General features: G+C 49.8%; 1 protein-coding gene and 1 long non-coding RNA gene across 2 annotated transcripts in view; both read right to left on the reverse strand.

Moving 5' to 3' along the window:
- Window positions 1–11774, reverse strand: part of LOC145535703 (uncharacterized) — a 54040-nt gene extending 42266 nt beyond the window's left edge. Inside the window, 1 exon segment of the mRNA XM_081564075.1 lies at window positions 11523–11774. Coding sequence (XP_081420201.1) covers window positions 11523–11774 — 252 coding nt within the window.
- A 2019-nt stretch (window positions 11775–13793) lies between these two features.
- Window positions 13794–16362, reverse strand: LOC145535947 (uncharacterized). Its single transcript, XR_014075549.1, has 3 exons — window positions 14752–16362; window positions 14295–14423; window positions 13794–14115 (listed from the first exon to the last, which is right to left on the reverse strand). It is a non-coding gene; the product is annotated as an uncharacterized LOC145535947 (long non-coding RNA).
- Between the last annotated feature and the right edge of the window lie 2024 nt (window positions 16363–18386).

Genomic DNA, 18386 nt, shown 5'->3' on the forward strand with positions numbered 1-18386 from the left:
AAAGGGCTCTTCTTCTTCAACTAACCACTGGTCATGACCTTCTGCACCCCCAGAATTTGACCCAGCCGACGAGCCCCCTCCCTATCTGCCACCCCGCCAACCCTCTCCTTCCCCCTCATCCAATTCACCTACTACCCCAAAACCTCTCCTGACGCCCCCTCAACCCCGCCACCCCATCTCCGTGACCACCCCTCCCTTCTTGCCTCCCCTCCTGCCACACGGTCACGTACCCAACATATGTTTCCCCTGAGAGAGGTGGCAGGACCAGAGGGCCCCACACGAGTCCACGTGCCATTTTCATTGTCAGATATGAGCCAGATAGAAGAAAAGTTAGGATCATTTTATGAAAATCCTACCAGATACAGAAAACAATTCCTGAGACTCTCCCAGGCCTATAACCTCACATGGAGTGACATATATTATATCCTAAATGCCACTCTCACCCCAGATGAAAAAGACCGTATCTGGCAAGCAGCAAAAGCCCATGCCGATCACTTACATAACCAAGACCGGGATAGCCCAGTTGCTGATGAGGCGGTGCCTCAAACAGATCCCCACTGGACTTACCAGCCCAATGACCCAGGTATCAAGAGACTCAATCATACGATTACTTGCCTTCTAGAAGGAATGCAGAAAAATACTCATATCCATGTCAGTTATGATAAAGTCAGAGAAATCACCCAAGGGGCACACATAAATCCAGCCTTATTCTTAGCACGCCTCATAGAGGCAGTCCAAAAGTATTCCAACCTAGATATCACCACCCCTGCTGGGTTACTCTACCTTCATGTTCAATTCATCAGCCAGTCCACCCCTGACATTAGACACAAGCTTCGACAACTAGAGAAGGGCCCTGAGATCCCCCAAAGAGACCTTCTAGAAGTAGCCTTCAAAGTGTTCAATAATAGAGAGGAGGAAGCTAAGAGAGAAAAAGACCATGAGAGAAAAGCTAAATATGCCCTTTTGGCAGCAGCAATTAAGGGAAGAGATCAGCCCGGCCCAAGTCATCCCACACTGGGACTTAAGACCCCCCCCTCCAGACCCTGCTTCTGATGCAACCAGTCGGGACACTGGGCAAAGGCATGCCCAAACCCGTGACACCCCCCCCCACAAAAGCACACCCAACCTGTGGTCAGTGGAGACACTAAAAGGTGGACTGTCCCCAGGGACGCCCTGACACCACTGGAGAGGTCCCCACCTCCCAGACCTGGAGAATGGAATGTCCACAGGGATGCCCTGGTGCCCCTGGGGAGATCCCCACTTCTCCCCAGAGCCCCAGCCCAACACTATGAGAGTTGTTCCAATGACGGGGCCTAGGTTGCAGCCCCCCAGCCCATGTCCCGGACATGAGCTCGGAACTTACGGTAGACGGGGTAGTGGCCAGAAAAAAGACCTCCTTTATAGTAGACACTGGAGCCGCTTTCTCTCTCTTAACTTCCTACTCTGGCCCAACTGAAGACTCAGAACTCACAATCAAGGGGGTCTCTGGAGTTCCCTTAAGGCCAAAAAATCAGCCCTCCATTACTCTGTCAATTTGGAAAATTGACCCTCGTACACTCATTCCTCATAATGCTTAAGTGCCCAATGGCACTCCTAGGGAGAGATCTATTATCCAAATTGGGAGTCTTTATTACCATAACCCCCCTCGATACAGTCTCTATATTCTGCATGCAGATGGCACCTGGACCATCCCTATCCCTCACCCCTGACCTTCCCTTGGATCTACCTGCCTGAGACCCCCAAGTCTTGGATGCTGATCACCCATCCATAGCCAAACATCATCCCCCAGTCCACATTACCCTAAAAGACCCCTCGACTATAATCACCCAACAACAGTACTCTCTCACCCCAGAGGCCCACAAGGGACTTAAGCCTATCATAGGCCATCTTCTTCAGGCCTCTATCTTAATTCCTACCCATTCACCACACAACACCCCTATTCTGGCAGTAAGAAAGGGACCAAACTCTTGGAGACTGGTCCAGGACCTGAGAAAAATCAATGAGCCTATTACGCCAACATTCCCAGTAGTCCCTAACCTTTACACCCTTCTGTCTGCCATACCCCCAACTGCAACCCACTTCACAGTACTAGATCTCAAAGATGCCTTTTTCACCATCCCCCTCCATCCCCTCTCCCAACCCCTTTTCGCCTTCACCTGGCAAGACCCTGAGACTCACATGTCCCAACAACTAACATGGACAGTTCTCCCCCAGAGGTTCAGAGACAGCCCCCACTTTTTGGAAAAGGCTTTACAAAAGGAGCCACACTCGACCTAGCCCCAAGTTATCTCCTCCAATACATAGATGACCTCCTCCTTTGTAGCCCAACCCAAAAACTCTGTCTCCAACATACTGCCAAGCTCCTTGAGGCCCTGGGGTCCTGGGGTTATCGGGTGTCCCAATCCAAGGCCCAAGTAGTACAGACAAACATCACCTACTTGGGGCTCTCCATATCCCACCAACAAAAAACTATTCCCCCAGATAGAATCTAGGCCTTAATTAACTTTTCACTTCCAAAAACAAAAAGAACTAACTCCTGTCTATCCTTGGCCTCCTAAACTTTTTCCGTATCTGGATCCCTAATTTCTCCCTCATTGCAAAGCCGCTCTATGAGGCTACTAAAGGATGTCCAGATGAGCCCCTCTTTAACACCACCTCTCTGGCCAATCCTATTCGCCAGCTCACCCAGAACCTCTTCCGAGTGCCAACTCTCTACCTGCCAGATCACACCAGACCATTCTTTCTCTTTGCCCATTCCAACCAAGGGCAGGCCCTAGGACTTCTATGTCAGCAGGCCAGAGACACCTGGGCTCCCGTAGCCCATCTGTCAAAACAGCTTGACATGGTGGCCAAGGGGTGGCCTCCCTGCATACCGGCCATGGCTGCTATCGCAGCCCTCGTACGTGAAGCAAATAAACTCTCTTGACATGCCCCTTTAACAGTCTGTTCTCCACACACCTTCCGAGACTTACTATCACATCGGGCATTCCTCTCCCTTCCCCCTTCCAGGGTGCAAGTCCTACATGCCTTTCTCCTCAACCCTCGGCTCTCATTCTCCCCCTGCTCTCCCCTTAACCCCGTCAGCTTATTACCCACGTCCTCTACAACAGACCCTCTCCTACATAGCTGCAGCCTAACAGTAGATCTTACCCAAAACCCCTTTCAACATTTAACAGATCAGCCCATCTTAGACCCAGACACCTCACACTGGTTCGTTGATGGCGGCTCTCAAAAATCCCCACCCTTCGCAGCGGGATATGCCACCATCCAGAGGGACCTTTGCCACAATTACGAGACCCAGACAACTGAAGCTTCACCTCTGCCACCTCACACCACCTCCCAACAGGCAGAACTGATAGCTCTCACCAGAGCTTTGACTCTGACTAAATATCTAAGGGTTAACATCCACACAGACTCCAAATATGCCTGTAACCTACTTCACTCAAACATCCTAATATGGAGAGAGAGAGGTTTCCTAACCCAAAAGGGATTCCCCCATTATTAATTCAGACCTGATCCACAAACTTCTAGAAGCAGCACTCTTACCAAACAAAACCGCCATCCTCCCCTGTAGGGGACATCAAAAGAAAAGTCTCATATCAGCCTACAACAAAGCTGCAGACCAGAAGGCAAAAGAAATAGCCCTGTCCCATCCCTCCCTCCAGTCCCCTGTCATCTTAGCTCTGACTCCATCCGACCCTCCCACCACCAGAAAAATCCTCTCTTATCTACACTCACTCTTTCATCCCTCATCCAAGACACTCCAACAGTTCCTCCGTAACCACTTCCCCACATCCACTGCTGACCAACAATATTTAGATAACCTTAACCGCTCCTGTCAACCATGTCAACGTATTAATCCCAATTCCAACCTTAAACCCACCTCCTTTCCAACCCATCAAATGCGAGGCAGCCTCCCAGCACAGGTTTGGCAGATAGACTTGACTCATATGCCCCCGGTTTGGAGATTCAGATACCTCCTGGCCCTTGTGGACACCTTTTCAGGATGGGTAGAAGCATTTCCCACGACAAACAAAAGAGCCCACACCGTGGCCCAAATCCTCCTCACAGAAATTATCCCCAGGTTTGGCCTGCCTTCATCCCTACAGTCTGATAAGGGCCCAGAATTTACGTCCAAGGTCACCCAACAACTTGTCTAATTCTTACAGATACCCTGGAAATTTCACATTCCATATCATCCCCAGTCCTCAGGAAAGGTAGAGAGGATGAACAGAATAATCAAAGAAACTCGTACTAAATTAACCCTCGAGGTACATCTGGATTGGACTAAACTTTTGCCAACTGTTCTCCACAAAATGCGGGCTTTGCCCAGAAAGCCCTTGTGGCTGAGCCCCTTTGAGGTGATGTACGGAAGGCCCATGCTCCCTCCTGGACTCCCCCGTGAACCTCTTCCCATACCAAGCTTCCTACACTCCCCTCTGCTGGCGGAACTCCGCAATGCCCTCTCGAAATTCATCAACCACAACCTGCTTGCCCCTGACCCCCAAGCCCCCTTGCCCCCTTTACAAATTGGGGACATGGTCTATCTGTCAGAAACTCCCCAGGGTGACCTAAACCCAAAGTGGCAGGGACCATTCAAAATCATCCTGCTTACCCCAACCGCAGCTAAACTCGAGAAGGTCACCTCCTGGGTACACCTCTCCTGCCTAAAACGGGTCACTTCTCATCCTGCGCTACCTGGACACTCTTCAACCTACAGCTGTTCTTGACCCAACAGCTCCAACCCTGATATAACAGAAACATGCCTAGGCAACAACCTGTACTTAACTCTTATCACGTTATTGAAATAGACAACCCACTTTGCCTGAGATGTCAGCCTTAGACAGGTTAGTACAACTTCAAGCCAAAAAAAAAAAAAAAAAAAAAAGAGGGCAAAAAGACCTTTTAATCTTAAAGCAGAAAACTGTGAGATCTCTGTCTGTCTGGATATATATGTATGTCTCAGTGCATGTCTTTGTCTCTGGATAACATTGCTGAGGTTAATTTATAAATGAGCTAAACAACAGTTCATGGTTTCTGAAAGAAAGTAAGATGCATGTGTTCAGTAAAAAGGTATAAGAAATGGAATTAAGAGAAAAAGGAAGTATGGCCTATAGATGGCTGTTCTATGAATGGATGAATACAGAAAGGGTAAAAAAGGTTTGTGGAAAGTGAAACCAAAAAAGTTCTATGTGTGGTACATTTTATTAAGAGAAAAAGAGGTATGGCTTACAGATGGCTGTTCTATGAATGGGCAAATAAAGTGATGAATACAGAAAGTGTAAAAACGGTTTGTGGCAAGTAGAAGAGAGTTTTGTGCATGACACAAGTTTCTTAAGACATTAAACTGCCTTTGCAAACAAACAAACAAACAAACACATGTTTCTATCACATTACCCACTGGAATCACCTCCTGGGAACACCTCCCTCACCTCAAATCTGATCCTGCACTGCCCTCCTTAACTGACCCCTATCAGGTCTCTCTCACAGGCCCACCTCCTTAAAAATTACCCGACGACAACCTCTGTCGACCATCTAAGAAGACACCGAATGACGTGGACACTCTTCAACCTACAGCTGTTCCTGACCCAACTACTACAAGACCTCTAGACCAGCGCCCCAACAGGAACCTCCTTCGAAGACCTGACCATGCTGGGGTCTCAACTGTGGCTTCAGGGAACCTTCTACAACCTGACTCCAGACGAAATTGATTTCTTTACTCTCATTCGCTACATCATTCTACATCCTAATGAACACTGTTCCTCCTCAGATTCAAACCACCACCAACTTGGGACCTTCTGACCCTCGCCCTGGCTGGCCTCTTCCTGTCTCTCTAACTATAACTGCACTCTTAATCTTAGCCCTTGCTATAGGCCTAATAACTATCTCCCCTCAGGACTGGTCACTTATCCTTCGTCTTTCCATTGGCATCGCCTATGTCGTTAGCTGTGTTCTACTCCTAGGGTACTATTTCCTCTGCACTGCCTAACTAACAGGACCATTACTCCTCTGTTCCTTATCTTTGATGCACTCCCCAGCCTTCTGGCTAGTCCCTGCCCCTGTTCAGACATTTATTCCCATGTTCATTCCTCATGTTATAATATGGCTCCAAGTCCATGTACCATGAACCTCGGGGGGGGGGAGGGGAGTCCAAACACCTACTCACTGTTAAAGTACAAAAGAGAGGAAGTTTCGTCAAAAGCCAAATGGAAAAAACATATGTTTCTATCCCATTACCCACTGGGGATACTCAGATAGGGGTGGGATACTAGATCAAAATCAGAAAAAAAAGAACAAGTTATAAAGAAATTAATTTCCCAGTTACAGGCGACCCCTGAGCCTTATAAATGCCTAGGCCTCCCTGTCCATCACCAACTCCCTGAGTCCACCCAAACCCATGTCCATCGAGTTGGTGATGCCATCCAGCCACCTCATCCTCTGTCGTCCCCCTCTCCTCCTGCCCTCAATCTTTCCCAGCATCAGGGTCCTTTCCAATGAGTCAGCTCTTCACATCAGGTGGCCAAAGTATTGGAGTTTCAGCTTCAACATCAGTCCTTCCAATGAACATCCAGGACTGATCTCCTTTAGGATTGACGGGTTGGATCTCCTTGCAGTCCAAGGGACTCTCAAGAGTCTTCTCCAACACCACAGTTCAAAAGCATCAATTCTTCGGCGCTCAGCTTTCTTTATAGTCCAACTCTCACATCCATACATGACCACCGGAAAACCCATAGCCTTTACTAGACGGACCTTTGTTGGCAAAGTAATGTCTCTGCTTTTTAATATGCTATCTAGGTTGGTCATAACCTCCTTTCCAAGGAGTAAGCGTCTTTTAATTTCATGGCTGCAGTCACCATCTGCAGTGATTTTTGAGCCCAGAAAAATAAAGTCAGCCACTGTTTCCACTGTTTCCCCATCTATCTGCCATGAAGTGATGGGACCGGATGCCATGATCTTAGTTTTCTGAATGGCGAGCTTTAAGCCAACTTTTTCACTCTCCATTTTCACTTTCCTCAAGAGACTCTTTAGTTCTTCTTCACTTTCTGCCATAAGGGTGGTATCATCTGCATATCTGAGGTTATTGATATTTTTCCAGGCAATCTTGATTCCAGCTTGTGCTTCCTCCAGCCCAGCGTTTCTCATCATGTACCCTGCATATAAGTTAAATAAGCAGGGTGACAATATACAGCCTTGACGTACTCCTTTTCCTATTTGGAACCAGTCTGTTGTTCCATGTCCAGTTCTAACGGTTGCTTCCTGACCTGCATACAGGTTCCTCAAGAGGCAGGTCAGGTGGTCTGGTATTCCCATCTCTTTCAGAATTGTCCACAGTTTATTGTGATCCACACGGTCAAAGGCTTTGGCGTAGCCCCCTTTTGGGTCAATTCTGGGCGCCCTGTCTGGAAAGGGATGGTTTTCTTCCTTGTCCCCTTCCTTCAGCTTCCCCTTGCAGTTTCCCTTCCCTCCCCTCCTTTGACTCATCTGTCTCGTTTTCAACCACAATGTGAGTTGATCAGCAAGGAACTAATCCCTTAGTAAGAAAATAGGCCAATTTCTCCCTTGAAGTAATAAAGAAGGGCCAAGTCTTCAGACGACATTCGTTAAGTAAGAAAGAGAATTATGATTCTTCAATTGACTAACCCTCAAGACTTTGCTATTGCAAGTGAAAAAATGGACAAATCAATAAAAAATACTCACCTTCATTTAAGCCACAGGGGGAACCTCTGGGTCTGTTTAACTACAAGGTACAGAGGTAGTTTCTGTCTTCAGGCATGGCTGGACGCAGCATTTTGTTCCCTGAGATTTGCCTTCTTGCTCCAACTCCCCCTCTGTCATTTGCCAGTCTGCATCCCCTACAGCCCGCAGACTGTCACTGGTTGGATGATATCACTACGGCTGGAGGAAAGCAGTGGTCCAATTGGGCAGGCCTGAGCCACAAGTCTATCCCTGGAATCAGACTTAAAGTCAACTCTGTCCTAATCATAATGGCCTAGAGAAAAGGAAAGGGGCAACTTTCCAGAGTGACAGCATATCAGTACCAAGAGAAGGAAAGTGGTTGCTGGGTTACAAAACCCATACATGTCCTCGACAGCGGTACAGACTTTTCATCAACTTCGAAATTATTTTCTAATGTTTTAAAGGAACCAGACTGGGAAACATTATTTCCTTATCTAATGGAACGTGTATGCTCAGTCTCTCAGTCATGTTAGACTCTTTGCGAGCCCGTAGACTATAGACCACCAGGCTCCTCTGTCCACGGAATTTTCCAGGAAAGAATACTGGAGTGGGTTGCCATTTCCTTCTCCAAGGGATCTTCTGGACCCAGGGATTGAAACTGCATCTCTTGCATCTCCTGCATTAGCAGGCTGATTCTTTACCACTGTGCCACCTGGGAAGCCCATTAATGTAATAGAGCAAAGTAGTATTTTTCCAAGTAAAGAAAATACTTACGTCAGGGACTTCCCCAGTGGTCCAGTGGCTGAGACTCCACACTCCCAATGCAGGGGGCCCAGGTTCAATTCCTGGTGAGCCAACTAGATCCCACATGCGGCAACTATTAAATAAAAGCTTACGTGCTGCAACTGAGACCCACACACGTTAAAGAAGTGTCACAAGTAATACCCACAGTCACATGGTGGGAGCATACTGTTAAGAACAGGAACATATCATATCCTTACACAGATTCTCAACTTCTTCTGATTTCTTATTGTTTTGTGTTCAGTCACTCAGTTGTGTTCTACTCCTCAACACTATGGATTGTAGCCCACCAAGATCCTCTGTTCACGGGATTTCCCAGGCAAGAATACTGGATGGGTTGCCCTTTCCTACTCCAGGGGATCATCCTGAATCATGGATGGAACCCAAGTCTTCTGCATTGGCACATGGGTTCTTCACCGCTGAGCCACCAAGGGATGGGCTTACTCCTATTTACTGAATCTTTACTCAGTGAAGGTGCACATTTAGTTTCTTTCAATTTTAACCCTGTGCCACTTCCCAGGTGGCACAGTGGTAAATCCAACTGCCAACGCAGGGGCCACAGACTCGATCCCTAGGTCAGGAAGATCCCCTGGAGAAGAAATGGCAACCCACTTGAGTATTCTTACCTGGAAAATTCCATGGATAGAGGAGCCTGGCAGGCTATAATCCATGGGGTTACGGAGAGTCGAACACAGCTGAGTGACTGAGGACACCTTATCTGCAGATAACCAGATCATGCATGTAGAAAGTACAATGTAATTCACAGAACTACTAAAACTATCAGCAAATCTGGTGAGATTGTAGGAAACACTATAGACATTGGAGGGAGCTAAATCCTTCCCCAAAGGCTTAACTAATTGTCCCTAAACTTTTCTACATTGCTCTAAAACAAGGTCAGTAGGCCATAAAGTTACAGATCTAGTGTTTCTGAGTTGTTTGATCTTCTGCAAGCTAAGCTTTTTACTTTCGGAGGAATCAGACCTATTGATAAAAGGTGGTGGGCAAACAAGAATTCTGGTGGAAGGGCACACTTTTGAGTAGCAGCCACCGACTGTAGACCAACAGCCTTAAAAATAAATAGAAATGTGAATTTGTAGCTCATACTTCTACCCCTTGGAATGTATCTAGAGGAGATAACCAGTCAGGCAAAGACTTACACAGAAGATTTCCACTGAATCATTAATAGGGAAAAATGGAAACATATTAAATATCTAACACTTACATTATAGTACTTCTTTTATGCATCCAAGTACATGCTTTGAAGAAATTTTAGAAAGAGAAAAATGCTTATATGTTAAATAAAAATAATTCCAGGAAAAAATTAATCCAGAGCATGCAACACTTACGTTACTGTTGTATATGAAGTGACAGTCTCTCAGTCGTGTCTGCCACTGTGACCCCATGAACTATACCATCCATAGAATTCTCCAGTCCAGAATCCTAGAGTGCATAGCCTTTCCCTACTCAGGGGATCTTCCCAACCCAGGGATCGAACCCGGGTCTCCCGCATTGCAAGTGGATTCTTTACCAGCTGAGCCATATAAATGCCACTATGCTTGCTAAGTCACTTCAGTCGTGTCCGACCCTCTGCGACCCCATGGACCATGGCCCGCCAGGCTCCCCTGTTCATGGGATTCTCCAGGCAAGAACACTGCAGTGGGTTGCCATTTCCTTCTCCAAAATGCCAGTATAAAACTAAGAAAGTATTCCAACATACAGGCAGCAGTTAATGCTGAAAAACAAGGCATAATACATTTAATTTTTTTCCATTTCCTAAATTGTCTTCAATTACACTCTACTACTAGACTATCTGAAGCCCAGAACCTTCCCTTGAAACCAAGGACAAAGGCAATAAGCTGTGGAGGCACAGTATTTGAAAATATATTCAGACACAGAATGATAGTTGAGCTTTATTTTATGCTACAAGAAATATTGAAACACCCTCCTCCTCCTCCAGCCAGAGGAAAACAACAAGGCCAAGAGTGCCCAAAGGCCAAGAAAAACAAACAATTAGGCCCTCATAATAAATCAGCAACCAGTGTAGGAATCAATGCCCTGGGGAAAGATGCACTGCCTAGGTTAATCTTAGGTGCTCTTTCTTGGCCTAGGATCAGGGATAACCAGGGGCACAAAGTACCCTGTCATTGGTTGGTTGATCCCAACCAACAGGAAAAGCTGCTTGAGACAAGAGATGATGGAAATTCGGAAGTGGCCACCATTTTTAGCAGTCAGCCAGCTAAAAAGGGAGGGAAAAAGAAAATCAAATTAAATGTGGGAACTGTTCCTCTAATTCTCTCTGCCTCCTCAGCTGGTGACAGGCTCACTGCACATGTCTACATCCCTAGACTTCGCCTTTCAGGGGTTTCCAATTGACTATTAGAATGACCCCAGACACCTGCCACCCGCCCAGGCCCCTTGGCAGACTGACATTGCTAGGATGCTGCCGTTCACTGTGAGCTCCTTCCCTCTGCCCTGTGGTAGTGCTGGACGCGTGGGCTCAGGGACTGGCGGGCCATCTCTGCCTCCATGGGTGACGGGAAGAGCACTACGATGGAGCTAGTGGCGGCGAGGTTAAGGGACCATCTCACATCAACCTTGCCTGTGCCTCAGGCCTACTCTTCATTCGGAGGCCTGTTTCCTTCTGCCCGTTCTCACTTGTCTCCATCGCCACACCAATCTGCTCCCAGCCCTTCCAGTCCCTCAGGCCATTTCCACGCACCATCTCTCCCTGCCACCCCTGACCCATACCCCCGAGGCCAGACCCTCCAGCCGTCTTCTTGGTCTCCCTCCCCACAGCACTTCCTATCCCCAAGCTGACCGCCTTCTCTCCATTCCACTGTCTCCAGCAGGTCGGTTCCTCCCTGGTCCAACCCCTCACCTCTCTTCAAATAGGATACAAATTGAGAAATTGGCTTCTAGGCCCTCTGGCCACGGGCAGCACATGCCCACCAAGTCCCGATGCAGCATGTCCACCAGGCCACGGCCCGGTGTGTTCTCTTGGCCCTGGGGTGGCATACCACCGGGCCCTGGCACCACATGCCCACCTGGTCCTGGGTCGGTGTGGCCACCCGGCCCTGGCATGGCTTGTCCACCTGGCCAAGGCGCGGCGTGTCCACCGGGCCCTGCCAAGGCCTGTCCGCCCAAGCCTGGCAAGGCGTTTCTGCCAGGTCCCGGAGCGTGAGGTACATGAGCTGGTTCTGGGGCACCAGCCGCGGCTGCACCCGCCTCTCCCACGCCTCTGAGGCCCTGGTTCCCTTCGGGGCCATTTGGGTCAACAGGTTTATCCGGGCCTCCATGGCCTCTAGCACCTCCTGCCATGCCACCTCTGCCGGCAACTGGGTCTGCGACCTCCAGGACCACTCATGCTGCAGTTCAGCCCACCACGGCCAGCCGGACCGTCTGAGGGGCTGAGGCACCCAAAGGAAACCACGCCCCTGGGTGGGTGATGTTACTATGGGTGCCGAGAACGCCTATGCAATCAGGCCCTGACATCAGTCCCTGGATGTCCCTCCTAGGTGGTTATGAGCACGTGACTGTTTCCCACCAAACGTGGAAACACCAAGTGAGCCCCTTCCCCTTACACCTCTGCTGCCATGTTCACGTGACCAGCCTACTGACTTCAACTTCTGGAAGGGAGTCGAGCACCAGGGCCAGGCCCGGTCGGTCTCATTCGTCTCCCACACGTAGCTCAAGTCTACAATCTTGTCCGTGCATGTGGGCATGTGCAGGTGCATGCACATGGGGGTGCGCTGGGAACCGGCCCTGCAGTCCTGAGACCAAGAATGCGGAGTGGGCTGTTCCTGCCCACCTGGAGAGGGAAGTGGGGACTACTGTTGTGCCCACTGGGGAAGGCATGGGGCAGGGATGCTTGTGGGTCCAGGCACACAGACTGCAGGGACTCCAGGCTGTGGGCGAGCCCTGGGCTCCTCAGAAGCACCGGAGGAACCAGCTAGACTCAAGGGCAGAGGGAAGGGCCCTGTTCTCCTGGACACTCGCAGTCTCTTGCCCTCTCCTGCTGGCACAGCTCTCATGGCCTTTCCCTCCCCAGGGTCAATGTCTTGAGGCTGTCCAGAAGGCTGGAGGTACCAGGGGACCTCAACTGGGAGGTGACCCTGTGTCTGCTGACCTGATGGGTGCTGGTCTACTTCTGTGTCTGGAAAGGAGTCAAGTCAACAGGCAAGGTACATCCGGAGGAGACCCTGTGGCTGAGGTAGCACTGCCTGGGCGTGGGGTTCATCTGCCAGGGACCACTGGTGACATGGGAGGTGACTGCATCAGGGGTTGTACTTCAATCCGGTCCCTGAGCCCCACCCCCTGGCTGGAGAGTCCTCGGCCCCCCAGCAGCATTCCCTCACCCACACTGGAGGGGAAGAGCCACCAGCATTGGCTGACCCTTTCCTGTGTGGGGGGCATCCCCATCCCACCTTTCCACCCTCCCAGTTTCTGTTGATTCTGGCTCCCAGTCAGTTTTAGGGTGTGCAAAGACCTGGTCTACTGCCTATGTCTGTCCCCTGCTCTGTGGCCAAGAGGACCCCAGGGGGAGCCTGGACATGTCAATGTATGGCAAAAACCAGTATAATATTCTAAAGTAATCAGCCTCCAATTGAAAAGATAAATTAATTTAAAAAAAAAAAGAAAGAGAGAAGTAAACAGGTCAGTATTTCTAATTCTTGGAATATATTAATACTTTAAGGAAATAACCATTAATGGAAAGATTTATAAATTCCACTAATTCATTAACCATAGTAATGAAAAACGTGGAAACAACTTACATGTTCCATAATGAGATTATTATTGTTGTTGTTGTTTTTATTTAAAGACCCAATTTTAATTTTTTGGCCACGCCACAAGACATGTGGGATCGTAGTTCTGCTGCCAGGGATTGAACCTGCAGCCCTTACACTGGAAGTGCATAGTCTTATCCACTGGACTGCCTGGGAAGTCCCAATAATTACATTATGTTGCATCTTCTATCTACTGAATAACACATTCCTGAAGAGAATTTAGAAAGTGGAAAAGCTAGTATACTAAATGAAAAAAAATTCAGGAAAAAAATTAAAGCTAAACATGATAACTTCTACATCACATGCTATTATATATTTAATGTGCAAGTACAACTAGAAAAAATTCTTAAATGTAGACGTATTTAGTGCTGAACATAAGGCTCGATTTTCATTTTCCCAAATTGTTTTCAATTCCCTTGTTATTGGAATTCAAACATCTGAATTTCAGTACCTTCCCTCTAACACGAGAACAAAGATAAAAAGTGTTTTTAAAATCCGAAGCGCATTAGCTGAAAAGAAACTGGGGCACAAAAAGTGACTTAGATTTATTTTCTGCTGTAATAAACACTGAAGCACCCCACTCCTCAAGCAGCAGGGAAACAAAGCAAGTGAACCAAGAGAGACCAAAGGCCAGTAAAGGCAAAAACTTAGACTCAAATAACAAAGTGGCGATGACTCTTAGCTTGAATTCCCTATGCCCCGCTGAGTAGGGGACACAAGGTTAGGCCTCAGCCCCTTTCCTCAGCGAGGTGGGAGCCCAAGGCTCCGAATGTTCTGAATCACCAGGGAAAGCTGATCGAGGAATGGGTTCATGGAAAGTCGGATGAAAGCAATGTCTTCAGCAGTCCATCTACTAAAAGCAGGGAAAAGAAAATCAGGTTAAAGGGAAGATTGCTCCTGTAGGTCTAGGGTACCAACCCCCCTCCTTATACCAAGCCCCACAGTGTCTCCATCATAGCACGCTTAAGAGGGAACTCAGACCACAGCACCCGCCACCCCCCACTTCCCAAGGCAAACTCGTCTGGAACTCACACAAGCAGGTCACTGCCATTCACTGCAAATTCCTTCCGAATCAATCCTTGGTGGCGTTGGGCATCTGGGAGCAGAGATCTGCGAGCCATGTCTGCCTCCAGGGGCGACTGGAAAGGCACTCTGAGTGTGCTGGGAGAGACACGGTTAAGGCACCATCCATTACTGAATTTTCTGGTATCTCGGGCTTCCTCACACCTCAGAGGCCCGCTTTTTCCCCAGGATGCCCATCCTCCCGACCACAACCTGAGACCACCCTGAGCTGCCTCCCTAACCCTTCGGTCCATCTCCCCCACCCTCCAGGCTCCTCAGGCCTCGACAACCTCCTTTCCTGCCAGGCTGCCCAGTCCTGCTGCCCCGGATCGCCCCGTACTCCCTTCTATCCCTTCCTCAGGCTGCCGGCATGTTTCCCACCACCACACCACTGACCCTGCCCAGAAAGGCTCCATGAAAAGGATACAGCACCACCTCTTCACGTCTACGCCTTACAACCACGGGTGCTACATCTCCAGCAGGTCCTAGGCCACCTGGTGCCTGCTCACCCCGGGGACGAGCTCCAGGATCTTCCATCACCGCTCTTCCTCTGCCAGGCCCACCCCGGCCTTCTGGGGACCGGTGACGATCCTCACCTTCGGCGCTGCCTGAACCACTCTGGCAAGGAGGTGCTCTGGAGCTATGCTGGTCATCTCGGCCCTCTGCACCACCGGCACCACCACGCGATGCCTGCATGGCTGCTGCGCGTCTCCCTCAGATGCCAAATAAGGGGCGGAGAGACTGGGCCCCTCACGAAGTCCCTCCCCTTCTGCGCAAGGACGCCAAAAGTGCGCCTGCGCATACAGCCCAGCCACCCATGGGCTGCCATGGAGACCCCGTGAGGCTGGAGGGACTCCGCCCCGACACAATGCCACGCTCCTTTCAGGTGCCCCCGATGCGCCTGCGCACACGGGCCCCTCCAGTGCCGGCTCAGTTGGCGTAGAATGGAGCCCGCCAAGTGTCCACGGAGACGTCACTGAGACACAAATGCCAACTTTCCCGTCTCATGGCCTAAAGCTAGTTCCACAGTGCAACTTTGATTTCTCCAACGTATGCCGCAAAGGGTCTCACGGGACTAAGGTGGGAGTCGAGGGCAAGGGGCCAAGCCACACCACCCACCCTGGTCCCCTTTTTGCCCACTCCACATCATAGCTGTGTTCTTTGACCGTAGTGATAGCTGGCACTTCCTATGGTCCAATCGTTATTTCAAGTGCTTTCATGTGTTCGTCCATCACTTCAGTTTTCAGACAGTATTGCCATGGCACAGGCCTCCCTTGTGGTTCAGCTGGCAGAGAATCTGCCTGCAATGTAGGAGACCTTGCTTCGACCCCTGGGTTGGGAAGATCCCCTGGAGAAGGGAAAGGCTACCCACTCCAGTTGTCTGGCCTAGAGAATTCCATGGACGCTATAGTCCATGGGGTCGCACAGAGTCAGACACGACTGAGCGACTTTCACTTCACTTCACTTCATAAAATGAGAAAATATTCCAAAATTAATACTGAATGGCAATAAACTACTGTCTTATTCTCCGGCTTCTTACATTGTCTTCACTTATGTTGCACTCCTTGAATATCTGGATCCCAGAACCTCCCCTCCAACCAGAAGACAAATACAGTATTAAGAAGTGCAGAAGCTAAAACTAAAGTCAGAGAGGGCACAGTAGCTCATTTTCATTTTCTGCACTTAACAATCACCGAACTATGTGGACCCTGAACCCGCAACAGCAGCACAGGCACAAGATGAAGCCTGATCCATCTACTGCAGAAATCAATGCCCTCGGGAAGGACACTTGAGGCTAGGGCACATACGCTAGATTTAACCCTGACTTTCGTGCAGAGGCTTAGTAAAAAGTGGAGGGGGGGAAATAGCGCTGCAAGGTCCTCATCACCAGAGAATTCTGCAGACAGACGGCAATGGACGTCTGGAGCAGGGCATGGTTTTCAGCACTCAATTGGCTAAAATAGGGAGGGAAAGTGAAATTCAAGCTCCCAACAAGAAGGAGGAAGTGGAGCATGTCCTTCCTCTGTCCCCGTGCACCGACAAGCCCAGAGCACCACATTTCTCCTTTAGGCTTAACCCTGCATTATGGCTCCTCCTGGGCCAAGACTGGCCCTGGCCACTGCCCACCACCCCCTCCCCAGCCCGGGCCCCTGCCCCCTTTAGAACTGACAGAACCAACAGGCAGCCATTAACATTGAGCTCCTTCTGAACTGGCGCTCACGGTGGAGTACTTTGAGACAGGAAGTTGTTTGCGATTTTTGCCTGAGCGAGTGATGTGAAAGGTACGGTGAGGCTGCTGGTGGAGATATGGTTAAGGCACCATCCGCATTTCTCATTTTGCCTGTACGTCAGGCTCCCTGCTCATGGAGACCCACCTTCTCCCACAAGGTTGCCGCTGGACACCCTGGATATCACCGCCCCGACCCTCTGGATCCCTTCAGGTTGCTTTTCCTCACCACCATGCCCTGGCAGCCAGACCAATCCTGACCCATACCCTCCAGCCCCCCAGAGTACCCTCCTCCTACACTTTAGGCCCCGCTGCCTGCAACCACCCAAACCACCCCTAGCCCACACCCTGAAGTGCGTGGCCGCCCGACAGGGTCCTCAGCTCATGGTGGACAGCCATGTTCACGTCCCCTCTGGTTCCTAAATACTAGGCTCCGAAGCGCTCAGTGGGGCTGCTCATTCCAGCACCACATGAGACCCAGCGACCAGAGCAGGACTCAGGGAACTTCTGAAGCCAGCACCTTGTCCCCTGCCCTCTCCCCTGGTCAGGGCAGGCTCTGCCGACCTGATGGAGCCCTCAGGCCTGCCTCGACCCTTCCCCCTCCCCCTGCCCCTCATAGTCTCCTCACAGCTCTTTCAGGAAACAAATACCACTGTGGAGTCACGAAGACTTTCAGTTACATCCTCCTGTAAGCCACGGGCAGGCACGGCTTCCATCCCCAGCTGGAGGAAGATGAGACACAGAGAGGTGAAGCAATCTGCCCGACATGGCAGGCAGGGTTGCCCGAGCTGAGGTCCGGCCCAGGCTGTGGCTCCAGGATCCGCTTTACAGGGCAATCCTCCATAATTGGTGTTAAAGACGTGTGTGTAGGTGCTCATCCACCAAGGCCACACCCCATCCACTCAGCGCCCCGCTAATAACACCCTGTGTCAGGCCACTACTGCTTCCTCCTCACTAAGGCCTGTCTCGGCGGCTTGGGCTGCCGTAAAAGAACAGCACAGATGGGGCCACTTAAACAGAAAGTGTGTATAGCTTACAGTTCTGGGGGCTGGCAGTCCAAGATCAGGTTGCCATCGGGGTCGGGTTCTGATGAAAACCTTCTTCTTGGTTCACAGACGGTGCCCCGGGCTGTGTCCTCACATGGCAGAGAGAGATCATCTCTCACGTGTCTTCTTATAAAGGCACTGATCCCATTCATGGGGGCTCCATCCTCCTGACCCAATCACCCCAACGACTGCTCCCCCTCCTGACACCATCCCACTGGAGATAAGGGTTTCTGTGCATGAATTTGGGGGACACAAACATTCAGCCCATAGCAGTGCCTTCCAGCTCTGCTGTGCAAAAGCCAAGCCTGTTCTGCCTCTTTCAGGAAGCCTTCCATGACTGCCTCCATCTCCCTCCCTCTAATGCATGAACACCAATCAACATCATGTGATAAAGGGCATCATTTAAGCTCTGAACTGCAGCGATCACCAAGCACAGTTCCTTGTCATAAAAAACAGGGGAGTTAAGACTCTTTAGCTTCTCAAAGTCTGTAGTAACTTTCCTAGATTATGTCATGTGTGTGCATCTTGTCCAAATATTAATCTCCTTCAGGTCTCGCTTTTTTTAAAATTATTTATCTATTTTTTAACTTTACAATATTGTATTTGTTTTGCCATACATTGACATGAATCCGCCATGGGCGTACATGTTTTCCCCTTCCAGAATCCCCTTCCCACCTCCTTCCCCATCCCATCCCTCCGGGTCATCCCGGTGCACCAGCCCCGAGCACCCTGTATCATGCATCGAACCTGGACTGGCAATTCGTTTCACATATGATCTTTATCTCATAC

The sequence above is a fragment of the Giraffa tippelskirchi genome, chromosome X (assembly GCF_054371585.1).
Source record: "Giraffa tippelskirchi isolate mGirTip1 chromosome X, T2T-mGirTip1v1.2.pri, whole genome shotgun sequence".
NCBI lineage: Eukaryota > Metazoa > Chordata > Mammalia > Artiodactyla > Giraffidae > Giraffa > Giraffa tippelskirchi.